The sequence below is a fragment of the Ursus arctos genome, unplaced genomic scaffold, assembly GCF_023065955.2.
Source record: "Ursus arctos isolate Adak ecotype North America unplaced genomic scaffold, UrsArc2.0 scaffold_11, whole genome shotgun sequence".
NCBI lineage: Eukaryota > Metazoa > Chordata > Mammalia > Carnivora > Ursidae > Ursus > Ursus arctos.
Window position 1 is genome coordinate 38,794,375 of NW_026622775.1, and position 27,697 is coordinate 38,822,071.

Genomic DNA, 27,697 nt, shown 5'->3' on the forward strand with positions numbered 1-27,697 from the left:
GTATACCAAACTATCTTTTCTTCTCACTGTGGTCCCTTATCCTCGGTAACAAGACCCTACACATTAGGATTAGTTTTAAAATTCCCAAACTGAAAGCATATTGGGATGTAAAAAACAAACAGAAGCAAAACTAATCTAGAAACTCATAGGATCAAATTAGAAAACTCATCTATCCTATGTCTGAAGCCATTATCCTGCAGCGAGGATATATGACAATTATAAACCTTTTAATTCTGCAACACAAAACATGGACTGATGAGATCCTACAGCACTGGAGCAATGTTCACCTTTCCAAAGACTCCAGGACAGCATGTCATAGTATCTGCCAGTTGTTAGCAGGTTGACAAACATCGCATAAAAAGAACAGGCTCAGATGTGGTAGAAGATCTCAAGTACAACAAAACACGGTTATGAATGTTGAGTCTGGTCTCAGAGAGAGGCAAGAAACAAGAAGAGTGTAAGCAGCACTTACCACTTGCATAGCAGAACCTCTGGGAGGATGGGGCTCTATGAGTAGTTGAGAAGGAGTCTGTCCAAAACTTCGAATTTGAGCTTCAACAGCCTGAAAAAGGCATGGGCAAGTTTGAGGGTTAAGAGGTGCTAATTATAGGCAGTAGAACCACAACTGTCACCTGAAAATGTCATTCCATACTTCTGGTTTGTTTCATGTTGAAAATCAACTTTATGTTTTCACAGTGGGTCTAAGCACCTGGCAAGGACATTGAGGGTGAGGTCATCCTTTAGTACTGTGTAAGCTGTTCCTATAAAACCCTGCAAAACCTTCTCATCTTGCTCAGTGATATGAACCAGAAACCAGCTATTACAATCAGAAATTGTCCTTTTTGGCTTCATCTCTGTTTTCTTGCATTTTTTTCCCTGCTTGCATCATCCCTGATGACTAAAGCTAATCTTTTACAGGTATAGAGAAAACCTATTGCTGCTTTGATTCTAGGCCCCATTTCATCCTGGGAAGTAGAAAGGAGGAGAAAAGAAACATAGCACCTGTGAAAATGGCTTGATGCTATTATTTTGCCATAGGAAGAGCATTATTGTTGACAGTCTCTTTGAACCTAGGTGGCTAAACAACAAAGTAAAAGCCATATGTTGCATCCAAGCATGAGACAGTTAAACCAGGGACTAACTAAACATAAGAAACATGTGCATGCCCTTTTTGAAAGACGTGTGCACGCACCCTTTGCAAGACACTCCCTTACCACGGATCTTCCTGTACACCTAGCACAGATGCTCACTTCCCAATCACCAATAACTCCTTCATCATGGAAAACAACTAAATGCCAGATGCTATCACCATCTGTAATTATTTTATTTGTTTACTTGTTTATGCCTTTCTCTTCCACTAAAATACAAGATCTATGAAAGCAAGGACCTGATCTATCTTCTTTACTGTTAGATCCCTAAATTGGGTGAATGAATAAATAATACAGTATGTGTGAGGAGAGAGAAGGAAGCAAAGAGATAGAAAGACTATTTCAACCCCCACAATAGTCAGGATTCTAACTTCCAGGTTAAATGAATGAGGAAAACCTCTCAAATTCATAAGAGAATATATGTTTATCATGTTATTTTTTTAATCCCTAAGAAAACAATCCTTAATTTTTACATGCTCTGCAGGACTGTAGGCAATTAATATATCAAAAAACAAGGAAATATAATCATTTTCTAGTATTAATTTCCTTTTTTTATTTGTTGAGGATACCACCAGTAGCCCTTTACAATGAACCTTGTAAGAAACGGTGATAGCAATTCATTATTTATGCATTCAGTAATCATCAACAATGTACATAGCAGTATTAGGTCTTAATGTTTCTGCCCTTGAATGAATTCTCAATATGGGAAGCAGGACAAATGGACTCAGAAGGTTAAACAGCAGTTTGATGTAGTCAGGCCAATAAGTTTAAAGACAGCTCTATGACTTGCTTAGGCAGAAAAGACTGGAAAGCCCCTCTGTGAAAGCTGACTGGTATGATGGAAGCAGCATGGCTTTTGAAGTCAAACAGACCATGTTCAAACCCTGCATGCGTACCACTTATAAGCGCTGTGATCTGGGTAAGTTATTTAATAACCATCTCAAAGTTTCAATTTTCTCTCCTGTAAAATGTGGATAATAGTAGTATCCACCTCATCATGCTATAGTAAGAATTAAATGATATTTATGTAAAAAACATAGCAAAGTGCTTAGTAGATTAGACACTCAATATGCAGTCAACAAATATTCACTAAGGGCTGATAATAACAACAAATATTTATTTAGTTCTTACTATTTACTGAGAACTTTTTGAAGTGCTTTACTACCTTATATCAGTTAATCTTTAAACTACATGAAGTGAGTCCAGACACCTGGGTGCCTCAGTTAGTTAAGCATCTGACTCTTGATTTTGGCTTTGGTTGTGATCTCAGGGTTGTGAGATGTAGCACTGTGTGCGACTCCAAGCTCAGTGGGGAGTCTGCTTCTCTCACTCTCCCTCTGCTCCCCCCACCCCCCGCTCACACAGGCACACATGCATTCTAAGAAATAAATAAATCTTTACAAAAAATAGACTATATGATGTGAGCCCTTTATTATATCCATCTATATCTATAAAGAAAATACTGCACAAAGAACTTAAATATCTTGCCCAAGGTCACATTAAACGGCAAGCTCAAAATTTGCACCTACACAGCATGATTCTAGAGCTCATACTCTGAAGCTATCCTTCCTTCTTATCTGTTAGGTACTGTGCCAAGGCCTGGGGGTAAGACTGAGCACAAAAAAAGCATGAGTCTACAAGCGAATGAATTAATTAATAAGGTATCACTGTCATCAACATTATCATCATCATCATCATCATCATCACAAAGCATGTTCAGATACAATTAGTAGAGTAGCATGGCTAGTAAGTTTGGTTTTATATAGCAGGAGATAAGGTTGGCCCTAGACTTCAGAAACAAGAGGAGGAGCCAAGAGGAAGCAAGGAATAGAGACTAGGATCATTTCAGAACTTCTAAAATGCTTTTTTTTTTTGATGGGGTTAAATCAATTTATGATCAACATCAGGACAATCTTGAAGAAGAAAAAATATCACACGATGGGAGAACTTGAAGCCTAGAGGTAGTCACAAAGAAGGCGGGAGCACTGCTATTTTATGATATATGGATTTATGGACTGAGTTCATGAATGTGAAAAAAAAATTTTTTTAAAGATTTTTTTTTTTTAATTTATGTGACAGAGACAGCCAGCAAGAGAGGAACACAGCAGGGGAGTGGGAGAGGAAGAAGCAGGCTCCCAGCGGAGAAGCCCGATGTGGGACTCCATCCCGGAACGCCGGGATCATGCCCTGAGCCGAAGGCAGACGCTTAACGACTGTACCACCCAGGCGCCCCTATGAATGTGAAAATTTAAGACCAGTTGGCAAAGCCAGCACCTTTACCCTTGACTGCTGCTTTTGGTGGTCCCTGCCCAACAGCCCATATGTCTTTCCCCCTATTTAAATGGAGGAGGGGGAGGGAAGAGATAACTTGCATACCTGGCCTGTGGCATTGACTTTGCCATTTTTTTGCTGTGTGATTTTGGGCAATTAGCTTAACCTCTGTTCCTCATCTACCAAATAGATACTAATGATGCCTAGTTCACAGAATTATCTGGAAAATTAAATAATACCTAAAAAGGATTTAGTATAGTACTTAGCACATACAAAGCACTAAATAAAATGTTGCATTATTATTAGGTTTGAGACTCAGCGTAATCCCCATCTAATACAGCTAAAACAGGGAAGGAAAGGAAGAAATGTTTCAGGAGTGAATAATGATAATGATGAACACATTATTTTAGGAAACTGAAATCTGGCTCAAGATTTCAAAATATACTGCAGGGTTAAGCACCCAAAGACAAAAATATCTCTTTGGAGGTTCAGAGACCAGTCCAAAATGAAAGGGATTATATACCCCAATCCTTATGGAAGCTGTGGTACTTGAAAGAAAGGGTTTAATATTTATGGACTAAGGAAAAATCAACAGGTCTTGGAGAATGATGACTTTGAGCAATGAAGAAAAGACAAACTAATTCTTTTTCTTTTGAACTTGCATATTTTAGAGAATAGTAAAGCAATGAATGGAAATAGAAGTTTCTGTTGGAGAACTAGTTTGCCATAAGACAGTGTATTTTCTGTGCCATGTGGAATCTGAAGTGATAGTGATAGCCATCTACCCATGTTGAGATATCCAATGAGCAAAAGAAAGCCCAAGATTGGCTCTGACATCAAAGATCAGTATTGATTTAGGTGTAATTCAGAAAAGAGAAATGTTAAGTCAATGGTTTTAGATCCTTCTCTTCCCCTGTGTATATGTGTGAATTTTTAAGCAACGGAAATGACTTCCTTTTTCAAATGAAATATAACATAAAACCCCAATATATCAAAAACATAGGTACAGGGGCTATCTCCTTTAAAACTGGACAAAGCCATCCTTCATAAGCTTCCTTCGCAGCTCCTGAGACAATTCTTAGAAATCTTAGAGCTCTGGCACATAGTTTGAAACTCACTGGTTAAGCTCCAGGAAGAAAATACACGAGACACACGCAAAAAAGGACCTAGAGCTGAACCTTGGGAAATACTCATATTTAGGGTATCATACAAGGAACTAATGAAGAAAGCAGAGGAGGAAGGAATTTGGAGTCAGGGAGCAGGACAGAGTGATATGGAAGCTGTAAGGTGAGAATTCCAAACACAGAATGGTCAGTAACATTAACTACTACAGAGAAACTAAGAATAATGACATTATGGCATATAAATCTTAATTATAGACATAACTTTAATGTAACCGATCTTAATACTACATACCTGCTTCACACTTCACATTGTTTTGAAATGAAAAGGATACGATGGTAAGACAACTTTAAAAAATACTAATGTTCTTTGTTTTCTTAAAGATTAATTAATTTATTTGAGAGAGAGGAAGAGCATGAGCTGGGCAGGAGGGAAGGAAGAGGGAGAGAAGCAGACTTCCCCCTGAGCATGGAACCCAACATGGGGATCAATTCCAGGAGCCCGATATCATGACCTGAGCCAAAACCAAGAGTCCAACACTCAACTGACTGAGGCATCCAGGTGACCCTCTTCCTTTTTTCTTTTAGAGAGAGAGAGTGCATAAGCAGGGGGGAGGCACAGAGGGAGATGGCTAGAGAGAATCTTAAGCAGGTTCCACGCCCAGGGCAGAGCCCCATATGGGATTCAATCTCAGGACCCTGAGTTCATGACCTGAACAGAAATCAAGAGTTGGACGCTCAACTGACTCACTAGGGGCCCCACCAATGTTCTCTTTTTAACATTTTTTTAAAAAAAGTCTTAAAATTTTAGAATTTGCACATTAGTGACCTCTTTCAGGAAAAGGTTTTTTCAAGTCATATAATACAATGGGCTGATTACTCTCTCTCAATAACAGAATAAAAGCGGTATTATCCCACATGGATTAAATAATACTTTTCTTTCCAAGTCCTCCCAACATCTAAAAAGACTACAGAATTCTCAGGCACAAATACTTTAATTCTTGACTAACCTTTGAGTTCAAATCTTTCTTCTATGGGAAAGATTTTCAAATCCAAAACCAGGGGATTACTGATTTCTATGAAGTGTCCATTTACACTGTTGCCAAATGGTCATCTATGTACACTGTGTGTATGGTATGTCTCAGCACACTTAAAATTAACATATCTAAAATCTGGGAAAACTAATTTTATTCTAGCATTCTTTAGTCAAGGGTTAGACTCCTATTTTGATTTTTCTTTTATCCTCAAATTCTTACTGATATTTAAAAATTTTACCTCCTCTTTTCACATATAATCAGTCACTAGACCAAATCATTTAATTTCTTCTTTAATTTAGTTTCTTCCTTCAGCGTATCCTGCAGAACTAAGTTTTCCCAAACTCTCCTTATGCAATATTCCCTTGATCAAATGTCTTCAATTAATCTCCAGTAATTAAAAGGTAAAGGCCTAATGTTAGGCAATAAAGGTCTTCCCACATCTCTAACTTTTATTCCCTCATCCGGTTCCCGCATACAGTGTTCTTTTTCAGTCAGTCTGCTTTTCCTGCATGAATATAATCAGCTCTTTTTGCCTTACATTTGCTCTCATGTGACTGCCCCTTCTAGAACGGTCACCCTCATCTTCAATTTTCTGAGTCCTACCCCTCTCCAGAAAACCCTGCTTGAGTTCCACCTTTTTGTTGTACTATTTCCCAAATGTTATAACCTGCTCATATTGCTGACTACACACTTGATTTCAGCTTCCTTGTAATGTTTTTTTGGTAATTTTTAATAATTACTACTCTGTGTCCGCAGCTGTACTCTAAAGGGGTTGAATATCATCTATTTTAGTAGTATGCAGCACACAGAACAGTCCCTTGCACATAGTATTCTTACAACATAAAGAGTACCGGGTGCCTATTATACACAGCAAGCTCACCCAGACCCTCAAGCCTTATCTCGGTTTGTACTGGGGACAAAACCGAGCTTGAGAGAATAGAACAGTTCTTGAAAGGGCAAAATGTGGGCAAGGGTGAGAATGGGAAGTGTAAGTGAAGGCTGATAACTGCTATTACTGAGACCAAAGAGTCTTTCAGGAAGGTCTGAAAGATGTCAATGAAGACAACAATTCTCATTTCTTCATCCCAACATAGCTGAGGGATATGACAACACTTCCATGTCTCACTATACAGTGATTCTTAAGAACCAAGTGAGAAACTCTGGGGGAATCTGTATGATTTGAAAAAGCCCCCTAAAGTAATTTTATCACTCACTCTTCACCTTTCCCTTCTTATGAATAAAGCAATAGAAAATTTAGAGGCACACCTGAGGTCTGAAATCACGGAAACACAGGTGTAAGATTCAGGAAAGCAGACTGGTAAAAGGGTAGCTTAATAAACTGTACCAAATGCCTAAACCGTTTTTAAGAACTTTCCTTCATCTAGATAGTTCTGGTTCCGGATGATAAAAGTTTATTAAGTTGGGGCGCCTGGGTGGCACAGTGGTTGAGCGTCTGCCTTTGGCTCAGGGCGTGATCCCGGCGTTACGGGATCGAGCCCCCATCAGGCTCCTCCGCTATGAGCCTGCTTCTTCCTCTCCCACTCGCCCTGCTTGTGTTCCCTCTCGCCCTGCTTGTGTTCCCTCTCTCGCTGGCTGTCTCTATTTCTGTCGAATAAATAAATAAAATATTTTTTTAAAAAAAGTTTATTAAGTTAAATTTTTATTATCTAATAGGATAATGAATTCCCATGACCCATTAGTCAATTTCAATAATTATTAACATATTTGGCCTCAGGTTAGCTTACAGGGGGCTCAGAAAGTGCTAGAAAGATTCAATGAAAAACAAGAAACTGTTCTTGCTTTTAAGAAGTTTATTTTTTCACCTCTACTGTAAAATTATATTGAGAAAAAAAATCCTACAATGACAAAAAATTATAAATATTAGCCAGCAGCCTTCACCTTTCTTCAGAGCAGTTAAATACACACCTGGACTTTCAAGATGTTCAATCCTCATGTTGCAAATTTGATTATGTAACTTCTCTAGTTAAAATCCTTCCATCCAAATTCCTTTCCATGGGGTGGCATCACTCATGAAGTTAGGTATGCAGATATTGGACTCAGACTGCTTAACTTAAAATCTTGGCTTTTTTACCTATTAGCTGAGTAACTTTGGGCAAGATACTTCTGTGCCTTAGTTTCCTCAACTAAAAATGGTGATAATAAAGTGCATATTTTATTGGGTTTTTATGAAGATTAAATGAGAGAATATAAAACATTTAGAACAATCCTTGACACAAAACAAGCTAGCAATCAGTGTTTGATATTATTATTACCGTATATACATCAAAGACTTAACACAGTGCTGGTTGAGGTTAAGTAAATAAGCATTTCATAAACGTTACCAACTAGTCATAATTGAGATTAATAATAATACAGCCCTGCCTATGCTGCCAGTCTCATCCTCTACCACCACTCTTCTCATACCATATAATGTGAGATGTAATGTGTCATACTGTCTTTGTATGTATTATTTTCTTTTCCTTTTTTTTTTTTTTTTTTTCCTTTTTTCAATTCCTCTTCTCTGTGTCGTTTCTGCATTCTTTAAGACTTAGCTCGGGCATCTCTGTCCTTTGGGAAATCTCTTTTTCGGTCTCAACCAGACTGTTGCTCTCCCTCCCTGTTGCTTTTAGAGCAATGTGCACAGACCTCTACTACTTACTTGTCTGATATTCTAGTTACTTATTTATAATTGCTGCCTTATTGATTAGGCTGTAAGTCTCCTTGAGACCAGAGACTGCAAATATTTCTGCACTTCTGGAGCCTGACATACCGTAGGTGCTCAATAAATATTTACTAAAAGAATGAATGGCCATCCAAGTCAACATAATTCAGCAGGGATGCAGCTAAGATACACTCCTAGCACTATTACAAAGCAGCCTGCACTGAATAAAACATTCTATTAAACATTTCTACTAAAAAGCTTACTTTATTATTTAACATTCTTATTCATCAATTCCCAATTATTTCTGTAAATAGCCTGTTACTACTTTCTATAATAAAATCTGAGTTCAGCAGGCAACATTTCAGACGTTGAAATACATAGTAATAAAAAAAAGACTATGCAAATACTTTGAGACATTCCAGCAAAACCACATATTTATATTTTATAAACAGCATCTCAAATATTACCTAGAGAATTTATTAATGGATTTCCAAATGGAAATATTATGAAAATATTTTCAACAAGCTGCATGTTCCACTGTTTTCTGTGCCAACTATTGCATACTTGCATGATTTTATAGCTATATCTAGAGAAAGAGACAGTATATAGAAAGAATATAGATTCACACACTAGAGAGAATGAAAGGAAGAAAGAAAGAAAAGAAATAAAAGTAAATAAAAGTAGACTTGGCTTAGTGACAATGTGGTATTTGGCTTCCACTTAACAATGACTATTTTAGTCTCTCAGAACTAGTCTTTTTAATCTAACAGAGGAAACAAGTTAAATCAGCACAACACTTAGTAACCAACAATAAAGTTGTAAAATTTTATTTTAAGATGGTTTTGGAAGAGAAATAACTTAAACATATGGATGCAATTAAGGTAAACACATATGTACACTGTTTCTTTTAAGCATACAACTGTGAAATTGCATTTTATCTCCTATATATTTACATCTAAAAGCACTATAAAATCAGGTTAGAGAAATTGAAAAAAATTAAGAAAACACATTCCATTTAGTAATACGTTAAGATTTTCTGTGATTACCAAAATCAAGTTCTAAAAAGCTGTCTTAAGATTCTAAAGTAATTCTTTACCAAGAAAGTTTTAAAAATCCCAATAAGACTTTATATATTTCAGAATTAATTCACTTTTCAGTATTTAAAAAGAGAGTCATAAGAATAATCAATGATTTCCACTGTGTTAGATATAATATCATTACTCGTGCCAGTTTTCCTCTTGCCCTTCATACATTTGAACTTAAATTGAGGACAATTTGCTAGGTATTTGACAGGTTTCCACTAAATGTTTACTGACTGACTTTCTGGTTGACCAGCCTCAGTGCTCTCCGGGGCCACAATTAAAAATCTAGCTTTGGTATCAGCAAATTAAAAAAGTATACTAATCAAATTACTTAATCATAGTATGTTGAATTTTGTACTTAATTCCTAAAGGACAAAAATCCTGATAATATGAACCACTAAGGCCAAGAGAGGACAAGTAAATATACTTGATAAAAAATACATGAAGATTCCAAAAAAGAAAATTATATATAATACATATGGTTTTGTTTGGATAACATCTCTAGCTTGTTTTAAAAAAAGGCAGGGGCGCCTGGGTAGCGCAGTCGTTAAGGCGTCTGCCTTCGGCTCAGGGCGTGATCCCGGCGTACCGGGATCGAGTCCCACATCGGGCTCCTCCGCTGTGAGCCTGCTTCTTCCTCTCCCACTCCCCCTGCTGTGTTCCCTCTCTCACTGGCTGTCTCTCTGTTAAATAAATAAATAAAATCTTTAAAAAAAAATAAATAAATAAATAAAAATAAAAAAAGGCAAAGCATAATTTATAAACATTGAGAAATCAGACTCTCTCTTAATCTAAGAAATGAAATACTGAATTACTTTTTAGTAGTCAGGACAAAAATTTTAAATGCACAATTTTAAAAAATAACATAATGTGGGGCCTGGGTGGCTCAGTCAGTTAAGTGTCTGCCTTCCGGTCAGGTCATGATCCCAGGGTCGTAAGATCGGGGCCCACATCAGGTTCCCTGCTCAGCGGAGAGTCTGCTTCTCCCTCTCTGCCCCTCCGCTCCGTTTGTGCTCACTCTCTCTCCCTCTCTCAAAATAAATAAAATCTTAAATTAAAATAGCATAATGTGAGGTGGCTGGGTGGCTCAGTTTGGTTAAACATCTGACTCCTGATGTCAGCTCAGGTCATGATCTCAGAGTCTTGAGATCAAACCTCATGTTGGGCTCTGTGCTGGGTGTGCTTAATATTCTCTCTCTCCCACTCCCCTGCCGCCCCCCCACCCCCGCCCAGCTGGTGCACGCATGTGCGCGCACTTTCTAAAAAAAAAAACAAAAAACAAAAAAACTAAGAAAAATAGCATAATGAACCTAACTCAAAATTATTTAAAAGGAATCTCTTAAGATTGAAATGTAAATATTCAAAGTGCCCTACAAATAACAACAACAACATAGAATTCAAACTTTGTAAAGCCTAAATGTAAAAGATAAATGGCCCATTGGTTAAAAAAATGTCATGACATACTAGCATAATTAATTAATTAATTATTTTTTAGTAGGCTCCACCCCCAGCATGGAGCCCATTGTGGGGCTTGAACTCAGGATCATGAGACTGAGACCTGAGCCAAGATCAAAAGTCCAATGCCTAACCAACTGAGCTACGTAGGCACTCCTAGCATATTTTAAACTCAACCAGATAAATGTTCAAAATAGAGACCAGACAATATGGGGAAGAAATAAGTTAAATTGACGAGAAGTTACTCTATGTAAACTTGGACTTGAAACCAACCTTTTTTTTTTTTAATTTTGAGAAATTAAGACATAAAAAATAAAAACTTTAATGTTTTCAACTAAAGACTGAGCTTTTGATTCAACTTCTACAAATTTTAATAAGGCAAGAATCAGATGAATGTAAAACAATTTAGATACATAGACAGTTATTATAGCACTCTCTAGCAGTAAAACTTAGGGGACAAAACTACTTAAACTTGGATAATGGAATACTATGCAGCCATTAAAACAAATGAGTTGGTCTGAATGTATCTGACATGGAAACTCGTTTATAATATATTGATGGAAAAAAATCCTAATTACCAAAGAATTTAGTGTATGATCTCATTTAGGTAAAAATAAAGAAAAATATAAACACATATAAACTTACATGTATTATGTGAGTATATATATGTATATATTTGAATATGCATGTATAAAGTCTGGAGGGTATATACCAAACTATTATCAGCTGTTATCTGATGAAAAGATTGGCAGAATAAAAATTAATACTTTAATACTTTCTTCACTTATATACTGTTTAGCATCTTAACATGCATTGCTTTAAAAATAAAGAAAAACAAAAAATTCTCCATTCTTAAAAAATCTTAAAAAATATGAAAATTTAAAGAAAAATATGCCAATATTTAATATAGCTTTATGAAGTTTAATTTCTCCATCAACATAGTAGCCAGAAGAATTTTTTAATCATTTAGGAAAAACTCCAGTTGATAAACTGTCAAAAACTGAAAAACAGAGACCTTACTACAAAGTTAATTTTGTTATTTGAGCTTATTTCCTAACTTAGATCTACCTGATTTCAAGGAGCCATTCGTTTTAGCAATATTTTGTCATCATTCAGTATTAATCAAGAATTTAGAAAAATATATAAATTTTGTAAGTAAACTATATGTTTTTCACAATGCATTGGTTATCTGGAGACATATACATGTCATGATGATGGTATGGAGTACAAAAGGAGCAAAGAGAAAGAGTAGCTTGCTAAATAAAGTGAAACTTATTAAAAAAAATAAGAATGCAGTAATAAGAAAGCAGAGAGGGAACATTAAGGAAGGAGAGGAGTATTTTTATTTATGTATTTATTCAATAATACCATGGAAGTTAGTAAGGTAAAACATAAGGTAATTTTAACTTGTAAAAATATGCAGAGATTTCCCACTAGTGCATTTAACTGAACGCACACATTCCAAACACACATTAAACTGAGGCCTGCCCCAGCCTCACTACAGTCTCCACTTCTTATAGCTGTCCATCCACTGCAGCATAATCCCAGCTGCCAATCTGAAAGAAACCAGCTAGTCAGAGCAGACACAACCAACAGAAACAAACGTCACTCAATAATGTTCAGCGGCACTGTGTTCATGGATAATTTCAAACAGTATCTCTGTCTAGAACACTGATGTGCTCATTCAAAACACCTCCATCTCTAGCTACTGGAAATGAGTAGATAAAGCAGCCTGCCTAGAAAAATAAGTGAAATGTTGCTTCAAAGAGGTTGCCAATACCAAGAGACAAACAGTGAAAATGTAGGGCACATTTCTTCAAGAAGAGAAAAATCGGAAGAGTTGATTTACTATATTCAGAACATTAAATTATTTCTCAAAACCAGACAAATACGTTTAAACTATGTCGTGGAAAGCAGCAGTCATTTAGTCATTCATTTAGTAAAAATCATGTAGTCTATTTTCTCAAGAATATTTGTGAACATGCACCATGTAAGAATAATGAAATGAGGTACAGTGAGCAATGAGATGACATGATCCTTGACCTTGAGGAACTGAGAGTTGAAAGACAATATGCACACATGCACACATACACACAAACACACTCTCCCCAATTACATGGTACTGGCAGGGACAGAGAGGGGTTAGACAACAAAGTTACTGTTAGAACACAGTTTAATAGCACTTAACATTTTAAAAATTTACACTTGACTCAGGAATTTCCCAAATACTAATATAATTTCTGCTGCTTTTTTGCACCAATAATGAAAACTGAAAACAGTGATTATATGCTAAGTCAACTTCCTCATCTTTGTTAACAATGTTTTTTAAATGATACTATTCTGAATATTTAGAAATTTATCATACTTGCAAATAATCTTATATAGATTTAACAAATCTATGCAATTTTTTTCATCTTACCCTTTCTAGAAGCTTACATTTACTTTAAAATTTAGAGAACAAAATTCAGCCACTTGCTTTGAGACTGCTTTTCACATTCTCTATTTAGAATGAAGACGGTATCTGAAGTAAATGGGTTAGTGACAGAAGTCATCAGCATGATAGAGTTCTCTGGATTCCTTGGGTAGTTGACAGAGCAAAAAAACCATAAAAATATTAATACTCTGTGCCTACTTTATATCCCTGCATGCATAATTTAGCTATACCTATTTAACTAAGAAGACTGCAATATGCAATAATAACTAGCAAAATACAAAGATTAGCTTTACTGACAACTTTGATGTTCATTTAATTGACTAAGGGAAACTTTGATTATTGTGGTTTTGATATACAAGAAAGTCTGGCATAATTTCAAGGTATTTTTTATGTAGGTTTTCAATTAAAACTTGACTAATCCTTACTGTTTATTTGGCTTTTTGTTGTACAGTTCCTGCCCTGCACTGTGTCAAATGTGCCATCTGTGTAACACACTTCTGGCCAGAGATAATTCAGAATTATTTTTGTAACACTCTGAATTGTGGCTGCATGAAATCTTAACTTACTGTATTCAATACTTCTAATTTACTCTCTTGCTACAACCAGAGTAATCACGTTGTCTTATTGTCCTACTCTTAAATCTCACTGCAGTGAGATTCCTGCCCCACCTGCTTAAAACAGACTTACAGACCATTCCCCTAACTATTTAACAAATGTTAACAATGCTATAAATACCGATTGTGTTTATGCTTCCTGAAAGATTCACTGCAGCCAGTGCTCTGCAGCAGTGTTAGAGCTGAAACAAGTTGTTGACTCCCACCATGCAAGTGATTGAATCCTAAGCCAAAAATGCTTTCCTTGGATAAGATATCTGATTTGCTACCGCTGTCATGAAACTGGGGTCATGTAAACTTACACACTGCTGCTGCTGCTTTTGGAAAACAGACCTTTTCAGAGTGATTATGCGTTGCTAAAACAGCATTTGGAAGGATACATTTAGAAGAGCGAAAACCAACCACTAACACTAAACACAACTTACGGAAATTTTTCAGATTTTACTTTCACATTATGAGACTCATTGTATATAATTCTTTAAATTGAGCAGTATCATCGCTCTCCTCCTCTTCCCTGCCCATCTATTTACATAGAGCCAAGTTTCATTTTCAAAAGAAAATTAAGAACTAATTTCTGAACTTACATAAACATAAAATAACAGTGTATTAACTTGAAAAGTAAAGGAGAAAATGAGGCTTCCAGAGGGAAGGTGCAAGGTGACAGAGCACAGATATTATCCATATTAACGTTCCTGAGCAACATCTACCTGCCCGAGCAATGTATTTTTCTGCCGTTCAACCTCTCCACCTCTTCTTCCAACCTCTCACACGGCTCAGGATTTGCCCTGCACTCCTTACACAATGGCGGCTCAGACCCTGTGCTGTGTCTGTACTTCCCCTTTTGTCAAAACCTATTATCAAATCCTGTGCACAAAGAGCTGAATGATTGGAAAGGATTGCTTAAAAAAACAGATGTGTAATCAAATTATCTCTAAGAGTGGAGTTTTAAGCATCAGTAAAAGGTGAAAGATTCTGTGGCAGAAGCTTTTTTCTGTATATATCAAACCACATTCTATAGGAACTGTTACAGCTGACATTAGCATGTGATCCTGGTATTAGTTAACAACATACAAATTTGGGGACGGGGACTTTCCACCCTTTTACTTTATAGTTTTGAATTATTTAAAATTTTTATAGTTATTATGCATTGCTTTGCTGAATAAGTTTTTAAAGCCCTTTATATAACTATTTAATTGTAGACACACACACACACACACACAGACACAACTAAGTAGTGAACCCAGAGATCTAGAATTCATTAATATTGGGCCAAAGCCTTCTTGATTTTAGAAAATGATGACAAGAACTACAATTAGCAGTGATATATCTAAGATATCTTCCCTAAAAGTAGAAGTGATCTTTTTGATCCTCCTCAAATATGATAGGAAAAGTCAAGAAATAAACTCAAATTGCTAAAATGTATGAAAAAAATCATAGCTCAGTGAATCAAATAACAAAATAAGAGGCTGGAGGTTCTCTGATTTCTGAGTGAGAAAAAGTTAAATTGTAAATCCTTCATCTTTATCAAAGTTATACGAAGATCATTATATAGTCACTATCCCGGCAACACTGAACATTCTGAAAAAACCAGAAAGTAATCACAAAAGACCTCCAAATATCCAAAAGCAAAGTCAGTATCCTTATCTTCATGTTGATAAGCTTCATTTGTTCAGATTTCCAAGAGGAGACTTTTCCTCCTCAGAAGAGAAAACGAGTTACAGGCCGGTTGGCTTTTTCTCCTTGATTTTAAAGAGAAACAATTTTCAGAATTCAGAAAGTAGCAAATGAAAGAATTCCATGATCTCACTAACCAAAGATAATGACCATCTTTGGTTAGATCGCCATATAAACATCCTGAGGACTATAATTCCAGATTTGTCCTTACGCCTACATACACATACAAAACTTGTATTTTTTATGTTCATGTTTTTCCCTGTAATATGGCAAAATATATTTCCATAGCAATATTTTGGTGATATTTAACAGCATTCCACTGTATGGAAATACCAATATTTATTCAATCAGTTCTCTATTGTTAGACATTTATGTGTGTTTTTTTTCTTTTGCTATTATAAACAACAACAATACAACTTAACATATTTTTCTACATACTTTTTCAATTACTGCTTTGGTTAAAGTTTTATGTAAATAATACATGAATATTTTAAAAACTGATATAGATTGCTATAAAGATTAAATTGATTTTCATTCTCATCAAATATATGACAATGGCTGTTTTCTTTTTTTTTTTAATTGTCAGAAACTATTCTGAGATTTTAATGTGAAAACAGGCCCCTTTCCCAGTAGGAGTGGAAGAAAAAACTGGAGATTCACAATATCTGTTTTCTAACTAACATTAGGCTTTTCATTGGTTTTAATCTTAAATAATCTAACAAGCAAAAATGTTGCATTTTAAATTGAATTTCACTGATTACTAGTGAGGATGAACTACTTTTCATTTGTGGTTTATATTTCACCTTTTGTGAAATATCTGTTCCTAAATTTTGTTATTTATTATTATTTTTTGGATGTATACAAACTTTGGTTTTTACGTAGTCAAATACATCGATTTCCTTAATAATTTTGGTTTTGATATTAGATTTATAAAATGGGCCTTCTCCATTTCAAGATTATAAAACTACTCACCTACATTATCTTCCAAGTTCTGCAGTTTCATCTTCTATATTTGTAACATAGTCTTTATTCCAAATAATTGTAATTCATCATTTGTAATTTCTTTCACTTTAAGATATGAAACAGGAATCTAAGTAAATTTGTATTCTAAACAATTAGCTAGCTGTCCCAACATCACATATTGAACAAGATAGCCTTTTCCCAGTGATTTAAAATACCACCTTTATTATACATGCTCATATATAATATGTCTATTTCTGGAAGCTCTATTCTGTTCCACTGAACTTCAGTTCCTTCACTAGAACATGTTGTCTTGATTACTACAGCTTATGTTTATATATCGAGTAAAGTAATCAAAACCTACTTACTTTTCCTTTAATTTAGTCCTATCAAATCTGGTTTCTCAGGCTATAGCATCTAAGAAACAGTGAATTACAGAGTAGGAGGAGGGATGCCCAAAAGACAGATATACTTGACACAGTACAAAAAGCAAGAACTGATAGCTTAAGGGCAGAAATTTAAAAACATATAAAAAGAGATCACAAAAATTGAAAAAGAATAGCAGTATGGAATTGCTTAGTTTAAGGTCAAATATAGCACAGAATAACTAATATTAATAATTTAAAATCACATTCGCTAATTATCCTCCTCACTTATCATTACTGTCTTACTGTAAAATGGCCTCTACTCCTAAAAACTGTAGAATACCCATTGTTTTTCAAATACATGCATAAAAGATTTATGAAACTTGACTATGTCCAATGTGAGTCAAGTCTCAACAGATTTCAAATAATCTGTATCATCTATACCATATTCTTTAGCTTTAAATTAAGTTAAATTTAATAACAAAAAGATAACTGGATTGCATGTATGAAGGCAAGCCCTAAGTGAAGCGATAACCTTTAAGTTGAGGAATAAATGACAAGGAGCCAGCATGAGGAAATCTGAATAATCAGAGAAAACGACCATCATAAAAAGGCGCTGTCAGTGACAACCGTCACATGCTCAGGAACAGAAAGAAGGTCAATATGGCAGGACACACGAATGAGGAAGAGAACAGCATAGCATGGCCAGAGATCAGAGAGGTAGGCAAGGGCCAGACCACGTGGATCAAACTGGACTTTGTTCTATGGTTAATGTGTAATAGGAAAGTTTAAGTAGAGGACTCACTTGATCTGATTTACATTTTTAAAATAACGTTTTGGCAGCTCTGTAGAAAATAGACCGTAGGCAGAAAAGAGTGACCAGGTCTACTAATACTAGCCAGGGGAGAGATGATGATGGTGCCTTAGACTTAATGATAGACAGAAATGGTTTCCAAATATGTTGTAGAGATACCATAAACTTAGCTGCTATTCATTACCAACTTCCTATACCTTCCCCACCTACCACATAGTTTTTTCCAGTCATAGAGCCATATTATACTCCTTCCCACATGCAGTTCTCTGCTTTGAATTCTCCTACCTGTTCTGTTGCTCTACTTAACTCATTTCTTAAGGATTATGTTGAGGCAGTTATTACTCCCCTAATCTGGGTTGACTCTCCCTCCTTTGTGCTCCTATATATAGCGTATAAAACTCAGTCAGAGCACATTACTGTACATACAATTTTTAAAACTTATTTCTGACCTACTAAAACTTGATCAATGAAATGTTTTACACTAACGGTTAGATAACAGATTTCTCAACTTTTGGATATAGCAAATACCATTTATAGTAAAACTGATAGCTGAATTCTGGATAAGACTATCAAATTGTTCTAGAAACCATGTTTATAAATAAAATTACATGCTAAATATATTTAAAGAAAATATCTAAGGAAAATACTTATGTTACATTTTTTTAGGAAAAGAAAAATTATTTGTATAATTAATATTCAACTCATCATGTATTTATTTTGGGAATTTGGATTTTAGAAGGGTTTTTTTCCTTAATAAAAATATAAATATTTATTCTTACTCATATCTCACCCTGAATTCAAGTATCCTAATTTCTCTCTCTTTTTAAATTTCTTCTTTCCTTGATTTTAGTTTTTTTGAAATGGTGTTAGAAAGGTTTGATAAGGTCGTATAAAGGAAGAGGAGTAAGTCAAACCAAATTCAGCAGAATTAGCAATAAGAAAATAATCACTTTTATTTATGTGTACCTTGTCCACAAAATAATATATGTACTCATCACAGGAAAAAAATTCCATAACTCTGTATGGTGACAAATGCTAACTAGACTTACTGTAGTGATCATTTCATAATATATAAAAATATCAATTAAGATATATTTCTGAAACTAATATGATGTTGTATGTCAGTTATACCTCAATTTTAAAAAAATGCACAAAAAAGAATTCATGTAATGCTGGAAAATAGAACAGACTGAAAAATAGCAAAGGTAGAGAAAAAGGAAAAAGTATCAAGGAGACAGAAATAAAGAGCAAAGAGGTCTGTTAGAATAAACAGCTAAAGGTAAGAATATATCTTTTAGTTGGAGGTCACAGGTATTTGAAAACAAAATAGTATATTTGCCTGAAAAATAATTCTCTCTGGTGTGTGACATATGCAAATGTAGACATAGTTGTATATTGATAACCCAGCTGTTTTCTAAAAATTAAAAACAACATAAAAGTTTAATGTGCTGCAGGCTGTTTCTCTGATTACTCTTCCCCCTCTTATGGTTATTATTTCTATCGTTTAGTGCTTTTTTTATAGAGAGATTATTTTTATGATCACTTACTATGCCATATGTATTAACCATTCACTCTAGAATGAAACTTTCTCAAGAGGAATGAAGCTTTTCCCAAGTAGTAAGTAAATACATGACTTGTGCATAAACAACTTGCCTCTGTGTGAATATCTAAGTGTTCCAAGTTAAACTAAATATATAGTAGTGAACAGAAACAAGTAAAATCATAGTTACTGACAGAAATAAATCTAGCTTGCTTTTAATACTAGAGAAGCACAAATCTATCGTGGTCCCATTACTATGATCTTGCAGAGATAATGTTCTAATATAAGTCAAGTGTCAGCACAAATTTACTAATATTAGAGATGTTAAAGCATCTTAGAGGAACAAGATTCTGGAGAAAAGATGGTGTAGCATGGAGATGGGGTGGGGAGCAAACAGGAAGAGGGCAATAGTGGGAGCTTTACAACTAGCAGGAGGCTGTGACAAGACTTGACTTAGAGGCTGCCCAGGCCTGGGGGTTATAGACAAATGGCGGGCCAAGGTTAGAGCAGCAGGAGCTGCCTTCCTGGGTCACCTTGTATACTTTACTCCAATCTCAAAGTAGGAATGAAGTGGTGTTTATAAAGAGAGAGGCAGTCAGTGAGCAACATCTCTGAAATAGTGCCCTATTCCAAGTCACTCTGTATCCCCTTACTAGTCTTATTTTCTTCATTAATCTTTACTGCTTATTTTCTATGCACCCCATTAGAATGTGAGTTCCTTGAGGAGAGGGACTTTGATTTTCTTGCACATCTCTGTATTTTTAGTACTTTGAACAAAATGATTATTTGTTGAATAAATGAAGGAAAGGATAAATTCTCCCAATTTATCAGCCCCTTCTTTATCTATCCAAACCAGCCTAGATCTACCAGTTAACAGCACCCCTTTAACAATGTCATCAATCACCCTTCCACTTTCAATCCTTCTTTATATAGTCCACCATGCTGTCATGGTAAAACCCCATCTCCGTCTCCACATATATTTACACACACACACACACACACACACACACACACACACACACACACACCCTTCTCCAGTCAACTTTTTTGTACACCTACTCTACTGCTGTTGAAAACAGAGAAAAACAATGGAAAGAAAGTAATCATTTACTATTGAGCATCTATGAAGCAGCCATCATTATGTTAGGTATTTCCATAAATACTATCTCACCTTTGGTACAAACCATTGTAATCTTGTTGCCTTTCCCCCTCCTTCATGCATATTTACTTAAAGCAGTCCTCAGGGTAACCTTCTACTCTCTGATCTCAGACAAGGAAGTATTGTTCCATGCTGTCCAGTGCCTATCTCTATCTGTGTCCTGGATTTCATTCCTTTCTTGTTCCTCACAGAGCGTGGTAGTCTATTAACTACTTTATTTCATGTATGTTTGATATGCTTCTCTCTTTTTGGATCTTTCAATCAACACAGAAACATGGTCAATTATCTACCCATTAAAAAAGAAAAAAAATGACTGCTACTGGGGTATGGGTTTCTTTTTGTCGTAACAAAAATATTCTAAAATTAGATTGTGGTGGTGCTTGTAAAACTGTAAGTATACTAAGAACTACTGTACTGTATACTTAAAAGGGTGAATTGTATATGTGAGCTATATCTCAATAAAATGATTATTCTCCCTTCAATTATTTCCTTTTCTCACTGTTCACTTGCTCACGTCCCACCCACTGCGCAGTCCTCTACCTTCTAAGCTATTTTCTGTAAGATCACACAGCAACTCTTAGAATAATTCAGTGGGTACTTTTCAGTTCTTATCTTTTCAGTCTTCTTTCAGATAGGTCCTAAGACACACATGTAGTTATGTCGCTAACCTTCAACCTATAATCCACAGCCTTACGCCAATGCAGTTATAATTACTTTTTATAGCATTAAAGGCCCTTTATGGTATTGCTCCTCTCTTTCTCTCTCACCTTGCCACCTCTGGTTCATTGTACATATATCACAGTCTGCTGTCATCATCTCTCTCACTTATGTGCAGAAAGCGTATACACTTTCTTATGTGTAGATACCCTCTATCCAATGTTCTCATCTGTCCTTCAATCTACAGCCTCTCACTTTCGAAAACATGACTGGATTCTGGCAGTCTGGGGTTAGTGCCTATTGTGTATGCTTGTGCATACATACAGTGTACTTACCTCTATACTGAATTTAATCACAGTTTACTACAATTGTTTACTTATCCATATTTCCACGCTAGACAATGAACTCAAGCTGATGAGGGCAGACACTTGACTTTCAACTTCTTAACCTTATTATATAATTTGGGTGTAGTAAAATGTTGTTTAAAAAAATGAATAAATTGGGGCACTAGGGTGGCTCAATTGGTTAAGCATCTGCCTTTGGCTTGGGTCATGATCCCGGAGTCCCAGGATCAAGTTCTACACGTTGGAATTCCTGCTCAGGAGGGAGTCTGCCTCTCTCTCCCTTTGCCCCTCCCCACAGCTCATGCCCCCCCCACCCCAAATAAATAAATAAATAAATAAATAAATAAATAAAATCTTTTAAAAAATGAATAATTAATGACCTATTCTTGTTTTCTCTCCTTGCCTCACTTTACAATGAACTCTGCATGTGTCCTCTAGGAAATAGTCTCTGATAACCTATCTAATGTTAGCAGTTTATGTTCCTTCTGTGATGAAATCAGTAATTCATATTCTTTTTATGACTGTGTTTCTTAACCCAGGGGTTTAACAGAGAACAACATAAGGAAAGGAACTAACATTTAATGGATACTTATGATGGGACAGGTACCATGCCAGGCAGCCACTTTACATGTATTACACCCCACCTAATCTGTGGGGTAGTTATAGTCATACCAATTCTATATATGAGGAAACAGAGCCTCAGGAAAATCCAAGTCACACAACTAGCGGGCATCAGGGTCAGCAATTAAATTCATATCTATCTATTTATTTATTTGCTTGTTTGTTTATTCTACTGTACACACTGCATTATATCGTTAAGACTTAGCACTATGATATGGAATGGCTATAATAAAAAATCACATTTGTTTTAATAACATCCAAAAAACTTTGAGAATTAATCATGTGTATTTATATGAATAGTGCTAAGTAATGAAGTAATATATAGTAGTTCCCCTTTATCTGCAGTTTCACTTTCAATGGATTTAGTTACCTGTTATCAACCATGGTCTGGAAGCAGATGACCCTCCTTCTGCCACATCATAAGGTCAATACTAGCCTAACACTATGTCACAGTGTCTATGTCATTCACCTCATTTTATCACATCGTGTAGGCATTTTATCATCTCACATCATCACAAGAAGGGTGAATACAGTACAATAAGATATTTTGAGAGAGAAAAAGAGAGAAACCACATTCATCAACCTTTTATTACAGTATACTGTTATAGACGTTCTATTTTACTTTTAGTTATTGTTGTTACTGTGTCTAATTTATAAAATAAAAATTATTATAGGTATGTATGTACAGGACAAAACATAGTATATATAGGTTTGGTACTATCCACAATTTCAGGCATCCACTGGGAGTCTTGAAACATATCCCCTGTGGATAAGGGGGTAACTACTATATTTATCTTTCAAGGATACTGAGTACCTACCATACTTAGAATATAATAGGCCATGTTATTTAAATGAATGCTGAATCTAATATATATTTTTGTATAATAAAAAAATAAATTTGTGTGTGATGAGTGGAAAACTCTCTGGTTAAAATTTAATTTGCTAATAATTAACTAACTACTTGGGGCTGTGGAAAAGAGAAGGAAGCAAAGGAAACTTAAAGCAAAAGTTTTAAATAATCTTTAGCAAATGCTGATCTTGAAAAATAAATACTAAAAACTTATTTGGTATGGTGGCTCCACAAAAAGCTAAACATAGAACTATCATATAATCTAGCAATTCTACTTTTGGGTATATATACAAAAGAACTGAAAGCAGAGATTTAAACAGACACTTATACACCAATGTTTATAGAAGCACTATTCACAATAGCCAAAAGGTGAAAACAACTCAAAATGTCCATGAACAGAAGAATGGATAAACAAAATTTGGTATACACAAACAATGGCATATTATTCATCCTTAAAAGGAAGTAAATTCTGACACATGCTGCAACATAGATGAATGCTGGAGATACTATGCTAAGTAAAACAGGCCAGACACAAAAGGATAAATATTGCATGATTCCACTTCTTTGAGATGCCTACAGTAGTCAAATTCCTAGAGACAGAAAGTAGAATGGTGGTAGTCAAGGACTAATGGCTGGTGGGGGGGGGGGGAGTCAGGAGTTAATGTTTCAACGAATACAGAGTTTCAGTTTGGGATGATGGAAAACTTCTGGAGATGGATGGTAGTAATGGTTGCACAACAATGTGCTTGATACCACTGAATTACACTAAAAAATGGTTAAAATGGTAAATTTTATGCTATATTTTTACCACAAAACATTATTTGAAGTCCTAATGTGTTAGTTTAAGTGAAAGAAAAATATAATTTAATGTATACATATATTTCAATTATGTATCTAATATCTAAATGGACTAAAACCAAACTGAAATATTCTACCAAGTTAATTTCAAACATTTACTGTCCTACTGTCTGACCCATGCCTAGAATTTGGATTCAGAAGATATGGTCACCAAAGATATAGGACAACCAATGGTCATTACATCTACACTGTCCAATATGGTAGCTACTAGCCATATGGGCTATTTAAGTTTGGATTACTAAAATTAAATATTCAGTTTTTCACTCATACTCGTCACATTTCAAATGCACAACAGCAACATGTGAGTAGTGGCTACTATATTGGACAGTGTAGATATAATGACCATTTCCATCACTCACAAGTGATTTTTATTGGATAGTGCTCTTTTACATTATACTATAAATACTATATGGTAAACCTCTTTGGTAAATCATTGGTGTGTGTGAGGAAGAGAGGTGGTCAGTCCAGAATAACAAAGAGCCAAAATTGAGTATTATTTGTTCCAGTTCTATGAAAACTGTTGTTCATATTTTGACAGGGGTTGCATTAAATCTGTAGATTGCTTTGGATAGATGGACATTTTAACCACATTGGTTCACCTAACCCATGAACATGGGATATCTTTCCACTTGTTTGTGTCATCTTCAATTTCTTTCTTAACTGATTTGTAATTTGTATGGAACCACAAAACACCCCAAAGAGCCAAAGCAACCTTGAGAAAGAAGAGAAAAGCTAGAGGTATCACAATCCCAGATTTCAAGATATGCTACAAAACTGTAGTAATCAAAACAGTATGGTACTGGCACAAAAAGACACATAGATCTATGGAACAGAAGAGCGAGCCCAGAATAAACCCATGCATCTATGGTCAATTAATCTATGACAAAGGAGACAAGAATATACAATGGGAAAAAGACAGTCTCTTCAATAAATGGTGCTGGGAAAACTGTACAGCTACATGCAAAAGAATGAAACCGTGTATGGTTTGTTATACCAATCACAAAAATAAACCCAAAATGAATTAAGACCTAAATGTGAGACCTGAAACCATAAAACTCCTAGAAGAAAGCATAGGCAGTAATTTCTCTGACATCAGCACAGGAACATTTTTCCACATATGTCCTCTCAGGCAAGGGAAAAAAAGCAAAATTCAACAATATAGACTACACCAAAATAAAAAGCTTTTGCACAGCAAAGGAAACCATCAACAAAATGAAAAGGCAACCTACCAAATGGGAGAAGATATTTGCAAACGATATATACAAAAAAGTTGATATCCAAAGTATATAAAGAACTTACACAACTCAACACCAAAACACCAAATAATCCAATTTAGAAAAATAGGCAGAGGATCTGAATAGACAGTTTTCCAAACGTCTTCTGGATGGCCAACAGACACATGAAAAGATGTCAGCATCACTCATTATCAGGGAAATGCAAATCAAAAACACAATGAGATATTACTTCACACCAAAGGGCTAAAATAAAAAAGACAAGCAATAACAAGTGTTGGCAAGGATGCAGAGAAAAAAACAACCCTTGTACACTGTTGGTGGGAGTGCAAATTGGTGCAGCCACTGTGGAAAACAGTCCAGAGGTTCCTCAAGAAATTAAAAATAGAATTACCATATGATCCAGTAATTCCACTACTAAGTATTTACCCCAAAACAAGGAAAACATGAATTCAAAAAGATATAGGCACTCCTATATTTACTGCAGCATTATGTACAATAACCAAGGTGTCAAAGCAACCCAAGCATCCATCTGTAGATGAAAGGATAAAAAAGATGTGGTATATATATACAATGGAATATTACTTAGCCATAAAAAATGAGATCTTGCCATTTGCAACAACATAGATGGACTTAGAGGGTATAATGCTAAGTGAAATAAATCAGAGAAACACAAATATCACATGATTTCACTCATATGTGGAATTTAAAAAAATTAAACAAAGGAAAAAAGAGACAACCAAAAAAACAGACTCTTAAATACAGAGAACAAACTGGTAGTTGCCAGAGGGGAGGTGGGTATGAGGAATGGGTGAAATAGATAAAAGGAAAAAAAAAAAAACCAAACCTCCTAAAACAAAAGAACCGATTACATTCTGTAAACAACCTGCTAATTAAATGTTTCTCTTTTTAACTAGCAGTATCACAAGGGTAAAGGCTGAGAGTCATCCTTTACCATGCAAGTGTAGTATAAACTTTAATGACAAGGAAGGTATAGTTATCATCTTGGACATACCAACAGTCTAAAAAAATAGGATCCCACATTAGAAGAAAGTGTTAAGTATATCTTCATAGCAACTCTACAGAGTATTATAGAATTTCAAAATTAAAATTACATATTACATAGCAATATAAAATAATATGCTAGTATATTAAGTAAAACAGGAGATTCTAAAATCAAATCTGTACTGTGACTTCAGTCATAAAGCAGCTATGTAGGTATATGAATAATTACAATAAGGGAACACGAAAAAACAAAAATAGGTGGTGTATTTGGTGAAGAATTATGGACATCTATAAAACAAAGTAACACTGTTCAAATATTTTTAAAACTTTAAGAAAGGAAACTGGCTTATGCTATTCTATTCTAACAATGAAATTATATACTGTTTTGTAACATCATCTGTATCTTTGCTCCAACCTCAGTTTCATGTATGGAAATACGTATATTCTGTGTCATACAATCAGCTGTTGTTCTAATAAAATAAAATGGCTCTGTATGGAACATTTTCAAAGAACTGAAGAATCAGAAAAGTCTTTACTAGTTCATCTGATCCAGCTCTAAATTAAACTGAAAAATAACAATTTAAAACCTGTGCAATTTAAGACAAATATACATCTAATACATGGTGCTTCTGTTTGCACATAAACCAGACAATAATATACACAGGCAAATATATTTAAATATGTACTTATATACTGTCAATATTACCAGGCCATAAGCAGAATTAAAAAGGAATGCATCACATAATTGGTGAAAAATGGCAAATCTTACTCATCACAAATAATGTTCCCTTTAAAGTGATATAAAACATTCCCTATGAATCAGTCTTGGTTTCTTAAATACACTTGTTCTAAAATTGTAGAGATACTTAAGGTGATCCATTTAATCCTACAATCTTTGGACATGATGTATATTAGCATTAGGAGGATGCATAATTAGGCTAAAAATACGAAAAAATTATCAAGGCTATATTCAGACTTTTTGGTGAATATTGTATTTATCAAAACCATGTTTTGAGTGTTTTACTTAAGAAAATAAATGACAAAGATAAAATAAGTCTCAGTAACTTCTAAGACCAAGTTTGATGATGTAGGAAAGGTTTAGATTTCCTTCCTCCTATTAACTTCTATATGGTTACACACAGACTTACATATTATATATAAATATGAGTTTTATCACATTTAAATAAATTTATACTTACAATCTTATCTCTTTAATAATTACTATTTTCCTAATACTTTAAATTAGTGAGTAGCCTTCAAAGTTATAAAAATTATAAATATACAAATATATATATATATATATATATATATATATATTCAGTGATCCCTGAATAGGTTCAAACTGAAGCAGCTCTCATTTTATATTGACTCAAACATTTTGTTGGAGGGAAGTCATGAATTCAAGTCCCAGCTAGGTCACTAACTGGAAGGCTGTTCTGCTCAAGTCACTCCACTCATCTAGTTTTTAGTTTCATCAGAAGTAAATGAAAGCATGGCGAAGATGATATCCAATACCTTCTGGTCTAAAGATACCTGAGAGATCCAGTCAGAAACTTACCTCTCTCAATATAGGATCAGCTATTGAATTCAGATTGACAGCTCCTTCATAGGTCAGGTAATAGAACACATTGAGGGATCGAACAGCCTCTGGTCCTAGCTGTTTATAGCCAAAAATGAGATCAATCCATTGGTGAAGCTGGCAGGAAACAAATTCACTCTCCAGGGCCTGAAAAAAATGGCACAGATCATATTATTATGCTGAATTCACCTTTTAAAATATAGAGAAATTTAGAA

The 27,697-nt window shown here is 35.0% G+C and overlaps 1 protein-coding gene and 1 long non-coding RNA gene across 6 annotated transcripts in view; both read right to left on the reverse strand.

Annotated features, from left to right (window-relative positions):
- LRBA (LPS responsive beige-like anchor protein) overlaps positions 1 to 27,697 on the reverse strand; it is a 791,618-nt gene that overhangs the window by 50,337 nt on the left and 713,584 nt on the right. For all 5 annotated transcript variants that reach the window (XM_044384357.3, XM_026499457.4, XM_026499458.4 and 2 more), the window contains exons 48-49: positions 27,462 to 27,629; positions 473 to 562 (exon numbers count right to left, since the gene is read on the reverse strand). In XM_044384357.3, the coding sequence (XP_044240292.2) occupies positions 473 to 562; positions 27,462 to 27,629 (258 nt within the window). The remainder of the gene's footprint in view (positions 1 to 472; positions 563 to 27,461; positions 27,630 to 27,697) is intronic.
- LOC130543348 (uncharacterized) lies at positions 5,793 to 18,202 on the reverse strand. The gene is made up of 2 exons (XR_008958650.1): positions 16,471 to 18,202; positions 5,793 to 15,563 (listed from the first exon to the last, which is right to left on the reverse strand). It is a non-coding gene; the product is annotated as an uncharacterized LOC130543348 (long non-coding RNA).